Source organism: Pelodiscus sinensis, chromosome 18 (genome assembly GCF_049634645.1).
Source record: "Pelodiscus sinensis isolate JC-2024 chromosome 18, ASM4963464v1, whole genome shotgun sequence".
Lineage (NCBI taxonomy): Eukaryota > Metazoa > Chordata > Testudines > Trionychidae > Pelodiscus > Pelodiscus sinensis.
This window is the reverse complement of record NC_134728.1, coordinates 7,826,372-7,845,912: the sequence shown is the minus strand read 5'-3', so window position 1 is coordinate 7,845,912 and position 19,541 is coordinate 7,826,372. Positions and strand designations below refer to the sequence as shown.

Below are 19,541 nucleotides of genomic sequence, written 5' to 3'. Positions count from 1 at the left end.
CACCCAATGTTTTCTCCAATTTTTTTCCATATATGTGTGGAATGCATTTTGTCATGTGCACTGAGGCAAGTGCAGATGTGTACCACCAGTAGAAACACCTGCTGCCAGCTGTGGGTGCTCTGCTAATCATCTGGGCAGCATTAGAATCTCTCCTTGTGGCCACCTAAATGCTCAGCTTACAGGAAACACTGGTCCTGCCCCAAAGAGCTAAATCTTCCTTTCAAGATCATTAACACAGTGGGACTCTTGGTAATTCAATGGCTGTATACAGGTGGGACATAGGTATGTGCTATGAACTACTGAAATCATAGTATTCCTGCTACTGGATGAAAAAGTGCTATGGTTATTTCTGTTAGGTAAAATACAAATACAATCGGTGGGGAGATAGATTTTGCTTGATCTGAAGTAGAGTCTGAACTAGACAATGTGAGGCTTCCTTTATTGCCTTTTCATGCATTATAATTCTTTTCATATATTTATACCCAGCTATTGCACCATAGGTTGTAATCAGTTTCTATTATTTCCATTACCTTTACTCTACCATAAAAGAAAATAAGCCATGGTCATCACTCTGGAGCTGTTAACTGATTTTAACTATAGCACATCAGAACATTGTGGTGCTTTTAAAAGTAAAACAGTGTTAAATGTGCACAAAACATGATCACTTTTTTATTTCTAGTAAAGAAGAGCACACCACTAGCTAAGAATAATGGACAATTTTTGTACTTTGCAGGTGCTGTTGTGATTGCCTTTGTGGTCTGCTGGCTTCCTTATCACGTACGGCGGCTCATGTTTTGCTATGTTCCAGCAGATCACTGGACAGAGTGAGTCAGTATTTTGAAGTAGAATGCAATTGTACCATGCCATTGCAGAAGTCTTAGGACCAAACTTTACTTCCACTGAGTACCACCTTATTCAACTACTAGCATCTTTGAGGTCAATCAAGGGTATGGTGATATTTAATAAGGAGATCAGAACCTGTTCCCAAAGTTTTACAGGGAAAACATGAACTTCAGAAGGTCTCAAAATTGTCTTCAGCTTGATTTGTTTATTAGAGCTTTTAATAGCTGGATCCCAAAGATGGAAAACATTAGCTTGTATTTAAGTAGCATCTGATTGTTATTGGCAATCACCTGTTAAAGTTACCACCTGTCATTGATAGAGTGACCAATTTTCACCTCTGGCAGTCCCTAAGAAATCCTTGATTGGTCCATTTTTATCCATACTGTGTGGATGGTTGGTATGTATCTCAGACACCGAGCGAGGCACATTAGCTGTAAGGTAGAGCAGCTCATATCAAAACACAAGTTAGTTTGAAAAATCCTACATTTTCTAGATCATAGGAGAGAACCCACAGAAAGGAAAATGGTTGCATATTTCAGAATACAAATACTACTTGGTTTTAGAAAAGGTAGATCATGCCAGGCCTACTTGATCTCTTTCTTTGAGAAGAGAGCCAGTTTTCTAAATAAAGGAAATGCAATAGATCTAATCTACCTGGATTTCAGTAAAGCATGACCCAGTTCCATATATGAAATTATTAGTTAAATTGGAGAAGATGGGGATAAACCAGTGAAAGGTGCATAAAGAATTGGTTAAAGGGGAGACTACAGAGGGTCATATTGAAAGGTCAAATGTCAGGCAGGAAGGAGGTTACTGGTGGAATTCCTCAATGAATGATTTTAGGACCAAGCTTATGTCACATTTACATTAAAGAAGTTGGCACAAAAAAGTGGGAGTATGTGAATAAAATGTTTCATATTTATGCTCCTCATGAGAGGAGACTCAACAAGCATAGCTAGTTTAGCCTAACAAAATGAAGGCTATGGTGAGATAAGATAGTCTCGGAGGGATAAACACTCAGAAGGGAGAACAGTCATTTAAGGGCCGATGTTGGCACAAGAAGAAATGGATATACATTGGCCATCAATAAATTTAGGCTTGACATTACACAAAGGCTTCTGACCATCAGAGGAGCAAAGTTCTAAAATAACCTTCCAAGAGAAGTAAAGGGGGCAGAACACAGTGCTTGTTTTAAGACTGAGCTCGACAAGTTTATGGAAGGGATGATGAGAGACATGATGAGGTGGGCCATTGTTGGGAATCCGTGACTTCTATTAGCACTGGAAGGGGAGGGGGCTGTAAGTTACTATAGAGAATTCTTTCCCAGCTGTCCAGCTGCTGGTTCTTGATCGCACAATCAAGATCTAAAGGAGCACCATATTTGGTGTTGGAAAGGAATTCCCCCCTCACTCCAGGTCCGATGGGAAGAAATCCTGGCAGTTCTTCATTTTCCTCTGCAGTGTGGGGCACAGATCATTTGCTGGTCTGGATGAGAGTAAAAGCTGGATTTGCTGTAAACCTGAAGTCTTTAAATCATTATTTGATGGCTTCCAGGAACTCAAAGGTCATGGTCCTACCACTGGAGTGGGTGAGTGAGGTTCAGTGGCCTGCAGTGGGCAAGAGTTCAGACTAAAGCAAGATGGTCCCTTCTGGCCTTAAAGTCTATAGTCTTTTATAAGACTGGAGTAGGTTATATATCAAGGTTAGTTGTAAAAGGCCAGAATTGACATACAGGAATCAATGGCCAGATTTTTTCAGACAGTTTAGGTGGGCAATTAAACTTGTACTTGCACATCTAGTTTGTATGCACATTGCTCAAATAAAAGATGAAAATAGCACATGCAAATAGATCCAACTAGCTATATGTACATGCAACAATCCAATTTTTTTGCATAGTCATGGCAACTGCACATACAAATCAGGTATTTAATAGAGCATGCATTTTGCACATGCAATTCTGCACCTAAACTCTCTGAAAATCTGAAAATCTAGCCCCACATTCCTTGAGATGTAGGTGGCAAGAGATATGTTCATTGAAGAATCTAACCATTACTCTGGTAATTCTTTGACAATATTCTATCCTCTGTTTTCTGAAAAAGTTCTGTTTCCTGTGATGAAAGGGAGAGGGAGGAGCGGAGGACATTTCCACAATGCTAAAATGCCACTAAACTAAGAGTTTATTAAAATTTCATAAATTCCAAGCTCAAGAAGCAGTGATTTACGGTAGAGCAATCCCCTGAAACAAATTGTATATCCTGGCTTGGTAACAACCGGATTTTACATTTAATTTTGAAAATAGACTTCTAGGCATGCATTGAAGCAAATTGTTATTTCTTGTTGACTTTACTATAAGAAAAGCACTTAAAGGAGCAAGTGGTTATGTAACAATAACATTTGCCTTGAGACAACTTTGTCAGCAGTTAACACAGACTGATGTATTCCATTCGCATTTTTTATATATTTTTAAAATCCAGGATTCATTTTGAGAAAGTTCTGAAATGACAGCTATTTTATGAATGGGGAGTTATCAGTAATGCTGGTGAATTAACTGCTTATGGTGGTTTGACATGAGATCATGAACAAATATGCCCATGTCTGAACAAGAGAAATCTGTTCAATTAATACCTCATAGCTACAGACCCAGGATGCATTTGTAATGATTGGAACACAGTGCTAAGGGTTTGGGCAGAGGCAGATTTACAATGAAACATACCGTGCCCTTACACAGGGCCTCCCTGGAGGGGCAGTCCAGCTTTGTTGGGGGGAGGGAGGAGTGCCTCCGCAGTAAGGGCTGTGGGGGGAGGCGCAGGAGGGCAGGGAGGCTCACCTGCAGGACGTGGCAAGCAGTGCAAACACAGGCTGGAAGGCTTTAGAGGAGCATGGGGCAGCCGCACAGCCAACCAGAGAAAAGTGGCACTTCGAAGTGGGAAAGCACCACTTATCCCCAGCCAACAGCTGTGTGGCTACCTAGTGATCCTCTGAAGCGTCTCAGCCCCTGTTCATGCTGCTGCCTGCTACCTGGTAAATGGGCTAGGGGGAGAGCAGCCAAGGAATGGAGAGCCCAGGGGAGGGGAGTCTCAAGCAGATGATGGAACTGCCCTTCCCCACCTTTAGGTAGAGCACATGTGGGTCTCTGCCCACTTCTCTGGGACAGCCAGCACAGGGCCACTGGGGCGCCTGACGCTGCGCTCCGCGGCCAGAGAGATTATGGGGTTTTTTTTTTACAAAACGCTCTTATCCAAAGCACTTTACAATAGTTAGCCAATGGTACACACAATATTTGGACAGATCAATAAGTGGTCTACCCGAGACCTGCAACAATTTTCTAGCGGTCCATGAAAAAAAAGTTAGATTACAACAACAATCAAGGCCCCTCACTTTATTTCATTTACTTCTTATTGCTTGTAATAGAGGAGGATAAAGACAAAAGAATGAAAAATGGGAGGAGCAGGAAGAGTGAATGTTCTTTTTCTTGGCTGGGTCCCTGAGTGGGGAGCGCAAAAAGGAGGCAGAGCATAGGGCCCCACTAACTCTAAATCCGCCACTGGGTTTGGGGTTGGTAAGGCATCACAATCGTTGGTCTTTTTATCCTTCCTCTGTGTCTAGGCAGAAGAGCAAAAGGTCTGATTTTCAAGGATGCTGAAAGACTTCCATGGAGATCAGTGGAGAAGTCTGCACCTGTGCAAATGAGGCTCATCCTATCTAGACTACATCTATGCTATGAGCTCAGCATAAGCTAGGGTGAGTATAAATAGCAGTGTAGCTGTGATAGGACAGGCTGTGGCTGCAGAGACAGGGCTGAGCTGTGCTGAGTACAAACCCTCTTGAAACCGGTGGGGGAGTGTGTTCAGCACAGTTCAGTTATGCAGCTGCTGTCACTAGCCATGCCCGTGTCGCTACACAGCCATTTATACTCATGCTAGCTCTCACTGAGCTAGTGCAAGCGTGTGTTCACCAGCAAAGGAATCACACCCCTTGCTCATAGTGTAACATAGCCATATTGGCCAAGGAATTCTGCCAAATCACGAATGAGTAATCCAGGGAGCGTGATCCAGTGGTTGGACCCTTCATATTGAAAATAATCTCTCCACCCTGGTAGAACACATCTCCCACCAATCCTACCTCATCTTAGCTGGCTTGCACCCTGATGGCATCTCCCAGCATAATGGTTATGCATTTAATTCATATTATCTTGATATTCCGTGTACTGTGGGAATGGTGCTTATTTAAATACATCCATCCATTTTTCTGCAGCAGCCTGTACAGAGGAACTGAGTCTGAGATGAGGCAGGGTCCTTTTTCTGTTAATGTTTACAGAAACAAACGGAAAAGAAGGCAAAGAACCTCACTTGTAATTGGTATTTACAGATGTTTCATAAATGATTTATAGGTGTTATAAGCAAGTTATAGACATAGGTACAGATTGAACCTCTTTAGTCCGGCACTGTCTGGTCCAGCAATATCCATGGTCCAGCATGATTTTAGTGAACTGGATGTCCACTTATCCGGGGTGTGGCCAAGTTTCCCACGGTCCCATAAACTTTGTTTACAGCCACCAGTCCTGGCTCTCAATGTTCTGTGCTGTTGTTTAGCTCTAATTCACCCCTAAATGTCTTCTAAGAGCCCAGTAAGCAGTGGAAGTGTTGGTAATGCTGCTAGACAATCTTGACCTCCCGTGGTCTGGCAAATTCTCTGGTTCAGCACGGGTCGGTCCCGAGGGTGCCGGACTAGAGAGGTTCAACCTGTAGTATTTGTTGTAGATGGTTATAAGCAATCTATTGACCTGCTAGACTCTATGGCAATATACAGCCATTGATTATCCACTTGTTAAAACATTTATTAATCATTTATTAACCTCTTTATGAAAGGGAATCTTAATATAAAGTATGACCCTAAGCAGCATTCTTGATTTTAGAAACCAAAGATTTCCAAAAGAGATCTGTTTGTGGGTACCATCCTTGAGACAGGCCCCTTTACAATGTCTCAAGTTGGCAACCAAAAATCAAGGCACCTAAAATTGCTAGTCACTTTTGAAAACTGAGACCTTACTGAACAGGAACCAGAAGATGTTCTGTATGTTTGTCCGAAATCTTGTACATTTCTATAGGGATAAGACATTTTAACAGTTTCCTACTGCAGTTTAAGAGGACTGAATAGACCAACGTTAGCATTTGTTAATCTTTAAAAATGTTTAGGAAGGAACTGCTTGAAAGGACACTTACTTTCACAGTACTTCCTTTAGCCAGAACAAAGGGGACCAGCACTGCAAGCTACTAGAATTTCACATTTTCTTTATAATTGTTGACAGCTCTTTCAGTCTGGAAGATGTGCACTTTCCCAAACAAGCACCTCTGGCTGCGTTAAACTGCTGACATATCCTCGCAATTTGTAGCCATTAAATCAGAGACACTGATGTGGCTTCTGCAATTGTGGTTGACTGTGGTTTTCTATAGAGGTCTGTGGCTTAACTCTTAAAAACCATTTACATGGAGCAAAGCCCTTCAGCAGAGATTCATGCTATTGTGTTGACAGCTTTAGAATGGTGCACAACCTCCCATACCACTAAAAATAATTGTCCTGAGTTTACAAAGCATGGCATATACCTATGACAACTCTCATAAGCAATGAGAGACAGCAGTTGCAGTGTCTGAGATACAGTTCTGTGGACATTTCTGTGCACAGTGTTTGCACATCACACTAAAACCACCCTTTTCTTATCCAGTTGATGAGTATCCAACCATAGTCTGGTTCTTATATACCTATAAGAAATGGAAGTTTTGCAGTTGATTAAAATGGGAAGAGGATAGAACTCCTGCATGGGTTATAGTTAGATTGGGTTGAAAAACAGGTTGACAATTTCACTCAGAAGTTTGGAGAGATACTGTCTTTTAAAGAATCAACATCTGTTGGAGAATGTAACAAGCTTTCAAGCTGCCCAGAGCTCTTCTTCAGGTGTCTCTTCCACCCGCAGAAGTTGGTTCATCAAATGATATTATCTTGTCTTTTCTATCCTGGGACTGACACTGCTAAAACTGCAAGCTAAAGAGTTTGACATTTCAGGTTTGAAATGGACTTATCTCGCTTTTGTGAAATTACTTTTGGTAAAAATATCAGCAAGAAATAGCACACAAAATTTCAAAGTAATAATTGAAAACTTTGGGTTGCTGAAAAATGGGATTTTGATAAATGACATTTTTCATGAATAATTTTGAAAATGAGTTATTTTATAAAAAGTCAGTGAAGATATTGGTGAGAAATGTTGAGGAAAGTGTGACAAAATAAAAAAAACGATGTCAAGTTTTCAGCAAAAAGCTTCATTTTCAGAAAAAAACATTTTTTTTCTAAAATGGAAGACAAATTGTGAAAAAAAAAATATTGACCAACCTTAGATAGTCTAATGTGACAGACCCAAACCAGTTGCCTGCAGTACTCTACTCCCATTGGAAACCGGGAGATGGGCGAGACACGGGCGGGGCTTTCTCCCAGCCTATGGGAAGATCCACTGAACCCTGGAGTCTAGTTGATAATGGGGGACAAATAAAAAGAAAAACAGGAGCAGGTGTGACGGTCAAAGGACTAGACTGAGATGTTTGTGAGGAGGTGTGTGTTCCATCGCTATCTACTGTTAGGAATTCTAGAGGGGAAGGGTTAAAAGTCCTCTAAAGTATCTACTGATGGCCACTGTTGGATTGGATGGCCCACAGATGATATCTAGTATGGCAGTCCTTGTGTTCCAACCATTGCAAATTTGGCTTCCAGGTTCTCCAGTCTCGGAACTGCAAGTTGTTCACTCTCCTTGCCGCTCAAGTTTCTTCTGTCTTGTTGTGTTCCATCAGGTTCCTTTATAACTTCTACCACTACTTCTACATGTTGACAAATGTCCTCTTCTACGTCAGTTCTGCCATCAACCCCATCCTCTACAACCTGGTGTCTGCAAACTTCCGCCAGATCTTCCTCTCCACGCTCATGTTCCTGTGCCTGCCGTGGAAAAAGAAGAAAAAGAGATCCACCTTCACCCGGAAGTCCAACAGCATCTCTAGCAATCATACGTTTTCCAGTCAAGTCACTAGGGAAACTACATATTGAGACCCGAGTGAAGCCAAAGGAAGAGAGAATGTGTTTCAATGTGGACTTGAGATGTGAGAGAGACCTCTGGGACCTTAATGCATGGTCTCTAAATTCACCATAGCCCGAATGTGTTTAGCAGAGTCATTTGTGCTGAAACAAATAGGCTTCCTTCCGCCAGTCATGTCGGGGTTATTTTAAAGCATCGGCCTTGCCTCTTGTGAATAATGTTGCCGCATTTTGTAACTTCAGTCTGGCATAGATTCTGATGCAGTGTTATTCTGGGAAGCCATAGCACGTCTTCAGCCTATAAATGTCAAGCTTAGGCAACTCATATTGTGCTTCATCCTTTTATTCATGCAGAGGTGCCATGCAAAAGTCTGTGGACTCAACCTCATTTCTCCAGTTGGCACTGAGCTGAGACTTTAATGAGGAGCAAGGGAGTTGGGAGGGAAGGGATATTTTTTGAGGGGGGAAGCAGCATTCCCTATAAACTGTGTCCTTGTGCAGCTGCTCAGGAGAAATTCCAATGCCACCCAGCTGATTAGCAGAGTGCCTACAGCTAGCTTTGTGTTTCTTCTGGTGGTGCACATTCACACATGCCTCAGTGCACATAACAAAATTTATTCAACACACATGGAAAAATCTGCACGTAGATGGAAAAGATTAGAAGGAATGTTGGTGTGTGAGTAAATAATCTGAGAGGTGGTAAAAGAAAGAGGAATGGGAATAAGGAACTCCAAAGGGAATAGTGCACTCAGGGAGCAAGGCAGTTATTTATACAACTCATTCTGAAATCTGATTAATTAGATCAGGATGTCCAGGAAAGCTACGTCAGTGACCCTCAATTAAAGAATGAAATAACAATGCCTTACCTAGAGTAGGATGGCAGGGAGGGTCACTCTCGAGAATACCGTTCAGTGCTCTTAAGGAGCAAGGATCTTTTTTTTGTTAGCTGTGTGTACAGTGCCTAGCACAGTGGGTCCTCAAAGCCTGCTGGGTTCTTTCAGCAAAGTCATACCACAAATAAATAGCATAATACATAAGAATAAGGACAAAGGCTAGAAGGCTTAAATAGAGGCAAATCTAATTGTCAAATACAAACAAGAGGGCAATTATACATGTGCTTTGTAGACAAATCCTTTTTTCCACTGGAAAAAGGTAACAAGTTAGGTGAGCCCTATCAAGAGATGAGCAAATGCCTGGACCGTGATGAGTGAGGACTGTGAATGAATGAAGGAGAGGCCCAGAGTCCCCTGTGTGAATTTTGCAGGGTACAGATTGTTGATTTCTTTGCCATTCTTTATCCAGTTTTTCTCCATCTGCAGGGTTTTTTTTATTTGAGAGTTTGCTGATACCCCAACGGGCAAGCTTAAGTCCAAGGTACAAAGACCACAAAAAAGACTCTCGGGCAGTTTTCTTGTTCTGGGATGTAATGAGCTGTATTTCCTGACCTTGTTTAACTGGTGTCTTTACCAAGCTCTAGCCACCGACAACACAGCTGAAGAATTAATAGATAACAAGATGGATTCCCAGTTCCAAAACCTGGTCCCTTTGGGTATATCTATACTGCACAATTATTTCTGAATAAGCGATTCCGGAATAGTTATTTCAAAATAGCTTATTTCGAAACAGCACATCTACACTGCAGAGAAGCCTCAAAATTAGTCCAAGGCAGGCTTCCCTAATGTACATGTGCTATCTTGATTTAGAGTCCCAGGAGGAATAACTTAGAATGGCCCTGGTGAGGGGCTATTTCGAAATAGCGGAAGTAGAGCGTCTACACACACCTTAGTTTGAAATAGTTATTTCAGAATAGGCGTTATTCTTCGTAGAATGAGGTTTACAGATGTCGGAATAAGCTATCCATTATTTTGAAACAAGTAATGGAATTGCTGTGTAGATACTCAATAGTTATTTTGGAATAACGGCTGTTATTCTGAAATAACTTTGCTGTGTAGACACACTTTGGCTACGTCTAGACTGCAAGCCTCTTTCGAAAGAGGCTTTTTCGAAAGATACTTTCGAAAAAGCCTCTTTCAAAAAAGAGCGTTTAGACTGCAAGCAGTATTTTCGAAAAAGCAAGCCGCTTTTTTGAAAGAGAACACCCAGGCAGTCTGGATGCTCTCTTTCGAAAAAGCCTGTTTGCATTCAAGAGCGCCTTTTTTCGAAAGAGCACTTTCAAAAAAAGGCGTTCTTCCTCGTGAAATGAGGAGTACCGCTGTCGAAAGAAAAGCCACGTTCTTTCGATTTAATTTCGAAAGAATGCAGCTGTAGTCTAGACGCAGGTGAAGTTTTTTCGAAAAAAGGCTACTTTTTTTGAAAAAATCCTGCAGTCTAGACGCTGCCTTTGTGACCAATTAGATGGGGCAGCAGAGAGAACTGTTGGGTCTGAATGGGCCAGTGTGACCAGATGGTTTGCTTCTTAAGGACTGGAGCTAACTGACCCAGATTATGGAATGAGGCGCACCTGGGAAAGATCAGGGTGACTGCCCTATAAAAGCACCAAGAGGATGCAATGATGTAGAAAGAGGAGTTGGAGTGCAGTGAATGGTAGTGAGTGAAAGTCTCTGCACAAAAGACTCTGAAACTAGGGGAGAGATGAAGCCATAATCTGGAGGCTCCTGGCAGGATGCCTGACTGAAACAAGGGTTTAGGCCTGGAAGAGTCAGAGGGCTAAAGAGGGCTGAGGATCAGTCAGGTAATGCCTGGGAATATGGGGCTTAGCTCCTACTGTAGCCATACACCACCACAGAGTGAGGTTTGGCCACAAAGAGGTGCTCGGAAGGTGGTTGGCCTTGTTACAATCCAACAAAAGGTGCTTGCATGCACATCATTCTAGGGCTTAAATCCTCTTTGTTGAAGGAGTGCTTAATGCAAAAGGTCAGCCTAGCAGTGAGGAGCTAATCTGTATTTAACCATGGCTGCATGCAGGCAGCAAACCAAAGCTATGGCCAGATGAAAAGTGGGAATTGGATCAGAGCTAACCCTAGATTTGGATTTGCAAACCTTTTATCCAAATGGGCTATGTCGCTTGAGGATTTGAATTATGCTCCCATTTCTACCTACCAGCCATCAAATGCAACAAAATACACCAACATCACAGGCCCCATATAATAAACTAAAAGAGAATCTCTGCTATTACACTGGTGAGCTGGGGGAAATGGAGCCAGCACAGGGATTTGTGCAACTTGTGCCAGGCTCTTGTGATCAGCCACATCATAGCCATGCACTAGTTAACACAATACTGCCCATGCCCACTTGCACATTGTCAAAATCACTTACGTTGCCAGACATGGTGCCCTGTCTCCTGAGCAAATGGTTATAGCAGAACCTGGCCAGCAGACCAGTAATTCCAGTAAGAAAAAGGAAAATCTAAGGAAAATCTAGGTCAAGCAAGTACACTTTGAAGTTTTGATTTTCTCTCCGTGGTGCTCAAATTAACTGTGGCGATATGACTGGGCTGTAAGAAGGCGGTAAATTGCAGATTTGTTCTGAAAAATGAGCAGGCCAGATCATATTAAAAGGAAGCCTGGCTGGTATTCCAAGCACGGTTCATTCTTGAACTAGCCTAGTGTCACTTAGGAACTGTTATTTCTTGGTGGTGACAGTTGCTGCTATGCCGTGGCACACCATGGCCACTCAGAATTTCCTTTGGCAGTGAGGACAGAATTAAATCTGCTTCAGAAGCATATTCCCTTCCCTGCTGCATAATCCCCTATCCTCTGAAATAAAATAGAATCACCAATAGCTCACTGCAGCTTAGGGGCTATGACAAACAGCTGCACAGCTCTGACTTCACTGAGTCAACAATCGTTAAACACATAGGTACACTTGCCAGCTAATTACAATATTAATTGCTAAATGGAAGAGACTGCCCATTTTAACTTTACAGAGCCAAAAGGAAAATCCTGAAAATGGAGTCTCCTTTTCCTAGTTAAACATCCCACCTGATTGATAAAGCTCAGTTTCCAGTGCTCTGACCGCCACTGAGATTTTCTGATATAGAACCAGTGTTCCTTAAAGCTTAGGTGACAGAGCTAATGCCTGCATGGCTGCAAATCATAGCTACCCAGAGGCTAATAAATGATAGCTGTGCACGGGGGAGCTGACAGGATTACTAGGCCCTTAGGCAATGGGAGGGGGGGCATCGGCTCTGTGGTCCTGGAAGGGGTGGGGCCTCGGGTGGAAGGGGCAGGCCTAAAACAGCCTCCCCCGGTGCCACCCTGACTGGCGTGGTGTGGGGCTCTGGAGCGTGCAGTGCAGTGTTCCAGTGGTGATTCTACAGGGCCTGGGGCTCTGTCCACCACCAGCTGCTGCTCTAACGGTAGCAGCTGGGAGCCCCGGGCCCCTTAGAATCACTGGGCCCTGGGACAATTGCCCCCTTTGTCCCCGGCTGTTCAAATCCACTTGAAAATCTCAGTTTAGAATGGACATTTCTGTGGGTTCGTTTGACTCCGCCCAGGTATACGTTCTGCTCTCTTACGTGTTCTTTTATTTCAAGGTGAGGAACCTATGGCCTGGCGGCTGAATCCAGCCCCCAGCTTGCCCATGGGACTCCCCTCACCCCCAGCATTGGGGAGCTGGTGCTCCCACTGTGTGGGCCAGCTGCTCCTGATCCAGAAAAGGTTCCCCCATCCCAGTTTTATTTCATTCCCATGGTAATCCCGGAAGCAGTGCGAGAGTTACTTTTGAATGATCGATCGTCTATTTTTTATGTACAGTGGTCTTCTATCTAGTTAGAAACACAATTTATTAAATTTACCTAGAAAAACCAAAAGGGAGGGTGGTTTCCCTTTACGTGAAGATTTCATTTATAAATGGATTATGAAAAGCATGTGTCAGACATGAGCTGTATGTGATCTACATTAGTAGAAGGTGTTGCAGATGGTTATAAGCCAAAGCGATAAGCAACCTATTGCTCTAATGGATTCTGTAACAAAATTTAACAATCGATCCATCATTTATTAAAATGTCCATTCATTGTTCATTACCCTTTATTAACTATGTACAAATAGGACCTTAATATAAAATATGACCATGATAGGTTAGGAATCGTTTTATGAAAATTTTTAAAAGCATTAGGAGACCTGAAGAAACTTTCTATAATAATGCTTAGGTTTTTAAGAATGATATAACTAAGGGAGATAGGGCCAAGTAAAAAAAATAAAGGAAAAGCCCAATCCCTATTAGCCAATAGAAATATAGGGACTTTCAATGGATAGTTGATTGCTGACCATCATAAAGTGCTTTTGAAAATCTTACCCTGAATAATTAATCATTGCAGCATTTCTGTGAGATAGGGAACACATATAGCTTCAAACAAGTTTTCATCAAATCATCGTTTTCAAGTCACAAGGTGCACTATGGATATCTGTTCCAGATCAGAAATGAACCTAATGATCCAAATTTTCAGCTTAGTCGGGCTTTCTAATTGCAAATAATTCTGGCTGCATGAACAATTTAACTCATGTATGCTATCAAAGCCAGTAACTTAATGTCTGAAGGACCTAACTTGTAACCAAAAATAACTGGCAGTAAGATATTATTTGCTTCCATGAAAGAGGCTTAGTTAAGTTCAGGCTGCAGAAGATGCAGGTCAAGATCTAAGCAGGATTCCTGTCTGTCTGACTGTATCATTTCATGTCCTAGAATGACTGATCAATCTTTCTATCTAGAATGTTTAGAAAAAATTAACACTGACAAAAATAATTCTGAAATTTCAGCAGTCGGCACAGAAAGTGGAAATTAGCGATCCTCAAACTTCCATTGACGTAAACAGACAGTGACAGTATACAGAATTTCACCAGACCTGCAGCTGGGCCTTACCCCAGGGACAGGCAGAAATGATACAATAGCAGGATGTATTATAGCCACGCCAACATCATGGGTTAGAAGCTGCTTCCAGATGATTAAGAGTTCTGATCTGCAGAAATAACGTGAACTGCACACTGGCTGTGGCCATATTCTCTGTAGAATCTCCCCAAATCACCATATACAGTGCTCAGCCTGCAGATCTAAAACCTGCCCTCCCTATTACACTGCCTACATAGAGGGAAAATGATCCACAGCTTCATACTCTGGGCTGATAGGAAAAGAGACCATTTTTATGATCCTGGGAGTGGGATCCTCAGGATTATTTTAATCACACTTCTAACAGGAGCTACACCATTTAAAGATGGGATTTCAGAAGTACATAGGAGAGTTAGGAGAATAAGTGCCAGAGCCATCCTTACTCATTTGCAGAATATGCAGCTAGGTAGAGCACCCAAAAATTTGGGGCACCACTGCATCTTAATGCCCATCCACTCGCCTCTTTCTATCCTTGTTCTGTGCCTCTGCTTCCTCCAGAGAGAATCTAGTTAACAAAGCCAGCAAAACATCGAACCTGTGAAAGAGCCATTCAAGTGGTAAGGAAGCCATTGAACAGGTATTTGCCAACCCCAGGTATATCCTGTCAGTTTCCTAGACTACATGTGCACTGCATTCCTCTTGTGCAAAAGCCTATGCAAATGAAGCACAGATTAGCATATTGCCACACTTCATTTGCATAATTAATTAGAGGGCATTTTTGTGCAAGAGGCTTTTTTTTTTTTTGCCTCTAGGTTTATCTATGAGTTGGAACTAAAATGGGAAAGAGCTCAATTGAAAACAAAGACATTTGGATACATCTTTAAGGATTTTTAGCAGGGAAGGACTAATCTTGAGGAGGTTAAAAATACCCCGTGATCTTTCTTAAGCATTTTTCTGGTTCATCAACCTTTGTTCATGAACTCTAAACCAGAGACAAGCCTAAATCAAAAACCCTGATTTGAATTGCAACCTAATTCTTTCTTCAACTCACCAAGTTTGAATGTCTAGAAACTCTGTTCCACTTTGGAATATGATTTCAGACCCCATATGATAGGCCAAGAAGCAATGGGGTTAAATTGCATAAGGGAGTTTTAGATTAGACATTAGGAAAAACTTCCTGTCAGAGTGATTAAACGCTGTAATAAATTGTTTAGGGAGATTGTGGAATCTCAATCGCCTAGGGAGGTTGTGGAATCTCCATCACTCGAGATATTTAAGAGCAGATTAAATAGACATCTATCAGGGATGATATAGATGGTATTTGGTCCTGCTGCAAGGTTAAGGGACTGGACTTCATGATCTTTTGAGGTCCCTTCTATTTTCTAGTATTCTATGATTCTGTGAAAGCTCTGGCATATTTAGACCCAGGTTTGGACTCTATGGCTATGTCTAGACTGCAAGCCTCTTTCGAAAGATGTCTTTAGAAAAAGCCTCTTTCAAAAAAGAGCGTCTAGACTGCAAGCAGTACTTTCAAAAAAGCAAGCCGCTTTTTCAAAAGAAAGCAGTGAGTGAGTTTGGACGCTCTCTTTCTAAAAAGCCCTGTTGGCATTCAAGAATGCCTTTTTTCGAAAGAGCACTTTCGAAAAAAGGCGTTCTTCCTTGTGAAATGAGGTTTACCGCCGTCGAAAGAAAAGCCACGTTCTTTCGATTTAATTTCGAAAGAACGCGGCTGCAGTCTAGACGCAGGTGAAGTTTTTTCGAAAAAAGGCTACTTTTTTCGGAAAAACCGCTGAGTCTGGACACAGCCTATGGGAACTCATAGGAGTGAGCAGGCAGTTTCAAACACTCAATTTAAAACAAGCATGCACATTTTTCTAGCTAAAGAGAAGCCCACACTTCCAGAGAGAAGAACACAGGCAGGCACAAGAAAATGGTACAGACTTCAGGGTACATACAAATGATCTTTATTAGTACTTTTCTCTGTTTCCCTTTGTGCTCCTTTTTAGCTACAGTCTTGGCTAACCTTAAATTTGGGGATGAACTGAACTCTAAAACTGATTAAGGTGGAATGAGCTTAACAATGAGCACAATTAATTCACTCACACTTATTTTTTTGTCATATTATTTGTAATACTTCTTTACTGCTACATTATTGGAGTAGAGGGGAGAGTGTCTGACATACTGGATTTAAGTAGATTTCCTACAAGTGAGGTGCAATGCTCATTTTCATTCAAAGAAGCCTTAGAACCCACAGATGTGAAATGCTAGCTTGGATTCAAAGTGACTGGAGTCTAATGAGACTCTGCCAGGCCACTTCTTTAAATGTAATTTTAAGGTTTCATTTATCTTCACAGTGTTCTTAGCAGTGTCATCCCTTTTCTCAGTGTGTGAAATCAGATTTCCAGAGTCATTATTCTAGTCAGAAATATCCCCGAGATGGGACTTTATCACCAAAGGTCCAGCTCTCAACAGTGTTTTAATGCTCTGCTGATCTTGTCTTTCTGTAAGCTGCATAAGATTCTGCTTCAATGACTTCACCCTTTAAAAACTGAACCAAACAAAAGGATCATCTGGGAAGCATTAGCAAACCAAAACTTTTTCATTCATAGCATTGAATGTATAAGCAAAGATAAAAGAAAGGTGTGTTACTACTGCAGCCAATTTGTGTTGTTAGATTTAAACGGTAGGTCCTTTAGCCTGTCTGATTACCAGAGCATACACCCTTCATGAACAGAAGAGACATTCATACAGCATGACTGTGCAGAGTTTGTGTGTGCAATAATTTGAGTATTATCTTGCCAATAATAGAATTGTAAGGTAATTCTGTTAGGGGAAAAAAGGTATTAAAATTATTTCCCTTTATGAAGCTACAGCTGAACAAGTTTGTCTGTTCTAGTCTGGATTTTTTTTTTTTAGCAGCTAAATAGCAGAACCCAAAATCTCATTATGATCGCCTGGCTTTGTGCTCAAGAATCTCTTAAGCTGTGCAACTTGACATGTTGTACTTGTGGTGAAAATACAAAAAGTGATTTTTTTTGGAAAAACAGAATTTGTATGTGCTTTATTTTATGTGTCAAAAATAATGAATGTTAAGACTGTGTCAGTCTCATTTCTAAAAGTTACTCTGGCAAGGGGAAAGGAGTGGGATGTGAAATCTCCCCCCGTCGCAATTGAAAATATTATTTAAATGTAACATGCCATTATTTATACTGTATTTTATGACCAAACTATAATGGAACGGCTACTTTCTGATATTAACCTTTGTATTGCATGGTGATTTTTTGGTTTTGTTTTGTTTTGTTTTTTAATTCATTGATCTTAAAAATAAATAATCAAATTTAAGATTTTGAAGGCTCATGATTGAGTGGCAGATCTTGGTTAATGATAAAGCTTACTTTATCTAGATAGTGCTTGGTCCTGCTGTGAGGGTAGGGGACTGGACTTGATGATCTCTTGAGGTCCTGTTGAGTTTTAATATTCTATGATTCTATGATTGCTTACTAGTGGTAGAGGGATATTCAATTCTGGTCTAGGCATGTGAAATTCAAGTAGCTTTCAACCCAATGTTGCAAATCAGCCAGACATTAATCCCAGGCAAAACAATGGAATTGATGATGTAGGACTCTAATCATAAAGAATTAAAGGAGGGTAATATAATTGTAGCCATCAATATGGGTTTATGGAGAATAGATTTCATAAAGCTAAATTGATATCTTCTTCCGATGACATTATACATTTTGTTGATGAAGATAATAGTGTTGATATAATATACTTAGGCTTCTTTAAGGTATTTGACTTAGTACCACACAAAACAATGCAGGCCCACCGATGGGAGGGTGGAGGAGGGTGAAGGAGGTAATTGCCCTGGGGTCCAGCGATTCAAAGAGCTCCAGGGCTCCTGGCCACCATCACTGCTACTGTGGCGGTGGTGCAAGGGCGCCATTTCGGGAAGGTGGGGTGTGGGGCAGCAGCCATGCACTCTGGGACGTGGCTTGCTTTTCATCCTGGGAGCTCACCAGCCAGGTATGCGACGCAAGCACAGAATGCAAGGACTTTCCCCTCACTCTCTGATGGTCCCATGCAACAGGATGAAAAGCAACCCGCGGCCCAGAGCACACAACTGGTCCCCCCTCCCCCACCCACCCAAAATGGCGCCCTTGCAATGATACCAGCTGAAGCCCTGTGCCCGCGGCTCTGAGAGTTGGGGTGTGATGTGCCATCGTGAGGGCAGCGCTGAGGGCTGGCTGCCCTTGGCCCCGCCCCTTCTGCCTGAGGCCCATCCCCCTCAGGAGCACGGAGCCAGCTCCCCCCCACATTCCTTGCCCAGGGGTCCATGGAGGCTCTCGACTCCCCGGCAACAGTGTGATTATAAGCCAGACAGTTACCAGCACATATTAAGTGGATTTCAAAACTGACGACAGGACTCAGAATGTAAATGTAAACCTGGAATCATCACTGACCAGGTGTGTTTCTAGAGGAGGCCCAGAGGGCTTAGTTCTTAGCCCTACGCTATTAACTTTTTTATCAACACACTAAAAAAAGACATTAAATAATCACTGATAAGGTTTGCAGATGACAAAAATACTCAGGTAGAGGAGTGACCATAATGAAGAGGACATGAGCTCCCAGGGCAGGGCAGCAGCCAAAAGAGCTAACATGATCCTTGGCTGTATAAGTAGAAATGGGGAGATTATATTATCTCCATGTTTGGCATTTGGGGTGACAGCTGATGGAATCCTCTGTGCAGATCTGGTGCCCACGATTCAAGAACGATAAATTGATGAGGGCTCACTGGAGACCCACGAGAATGACTAAAGGATTGCGAAACATGGCTGATAGACGAGAGAATATTGGAATAAATATTGGAATAAATTGCCAAGGGAGGTGGTGGAATCTCCCTCTCTGGAGATATTTAAGAACAGGTTAGATAGACATCTGTCAGGGATGGTGTAGACGGAGCTTGGTCCTGCCTTGAGGGCGGAGGGCTGGACTCGATGACCTCTCAAGGTCCCTTCCAGTCCTATTATTCTATGATTCTATGATTCTAAGACTAAAGGGTGACTGTATTACTAGCTATCAATCCCTACATGAAGAACACCATTCAATGATGGGCTTTTCAGTCAACCGGACAACAGTATTATGACAGCAGATGCTTGGGAGTGGAAATTAGACAAATCCAGACTAGAAATAAGAGACAGATTTTTTCAGAGTGAAAGTAATTTGTCACTGGAACAATTTACCAAGGCCATCATGGACTCTGTAACTGGCAATTTTTCAATCAAGATGGAATCTTTTTTCTGAAAGATCAGCTCTCATTTAAATAGGAATTAATCCAGGGCAGGTTTCTGGCTTGTGGTAGGCAGGAGGTCAGACTAGACAAGCACAGTGTTCCCCTCTGGCCTTAGATGAATCTATTCTCTCCTTTATAGATGGAGTGTTTTATTTAGGAAAGGCAAGTCTGAACTCCCCACTCCCAAGCCTGCAAGTGATAGGGAATGTCTACACTACAGCGTTATTTCAAAATATCTAATTTCGAAATATCTTATTTCGAAATAACGCATCTACACATAAAATGCATTTTGAAATAGTGCGTCCACACTGGATGCTGAATCGCATTTAAGGCCAGCCGGAACTGCTTACAGCAGGGCATCAGGTCAGAAGTTACCTTGTGGCCAGGGCGGCCAGCAGGGAATGCTGGAAAGGGCTGTAGGCCCCCTATTTAGAAATAAGCATCTACACAGCACTTATTTCAAAACAGTAATTTCAAAATTGGTGCTATTCCTTGTGGAATGAGGTTTACCTATTTTGAAATAAACTCTCCACTATTTCGAATTAATTTC

The 19,541-nt window shown here is 42.0% G+C and overlaps 1 protein-coding gene across 1 annotated transcript in view; it reads left to right on the top strand.

The window, feature by feature from the left end:
- NTSR1 (neurotensin receptor 1) overlaps positions 1-17,366 on the top strand; it is a 160,103-nt gene extending 142,737 nt beyond the window's left edge. Inside the window, exons 3-4 of the mRNA XM_014575093.3 lie at positions 734-824; positions 7,680-17,366. Of these exons, the coding sequence (XP_014430579.2) occupies positions 734-824; positions 7,680-7,929 (341 nt within the window). The 3' untranslated portion in view covers positions 7,930-17,366. The remainder of the gene's footprint in view (positions 1-733; positions 825-7,679) is intronic.
- The last annotated feature ends 2,175 nt before the right edge of the window (positions 17,367-19,541 follow it).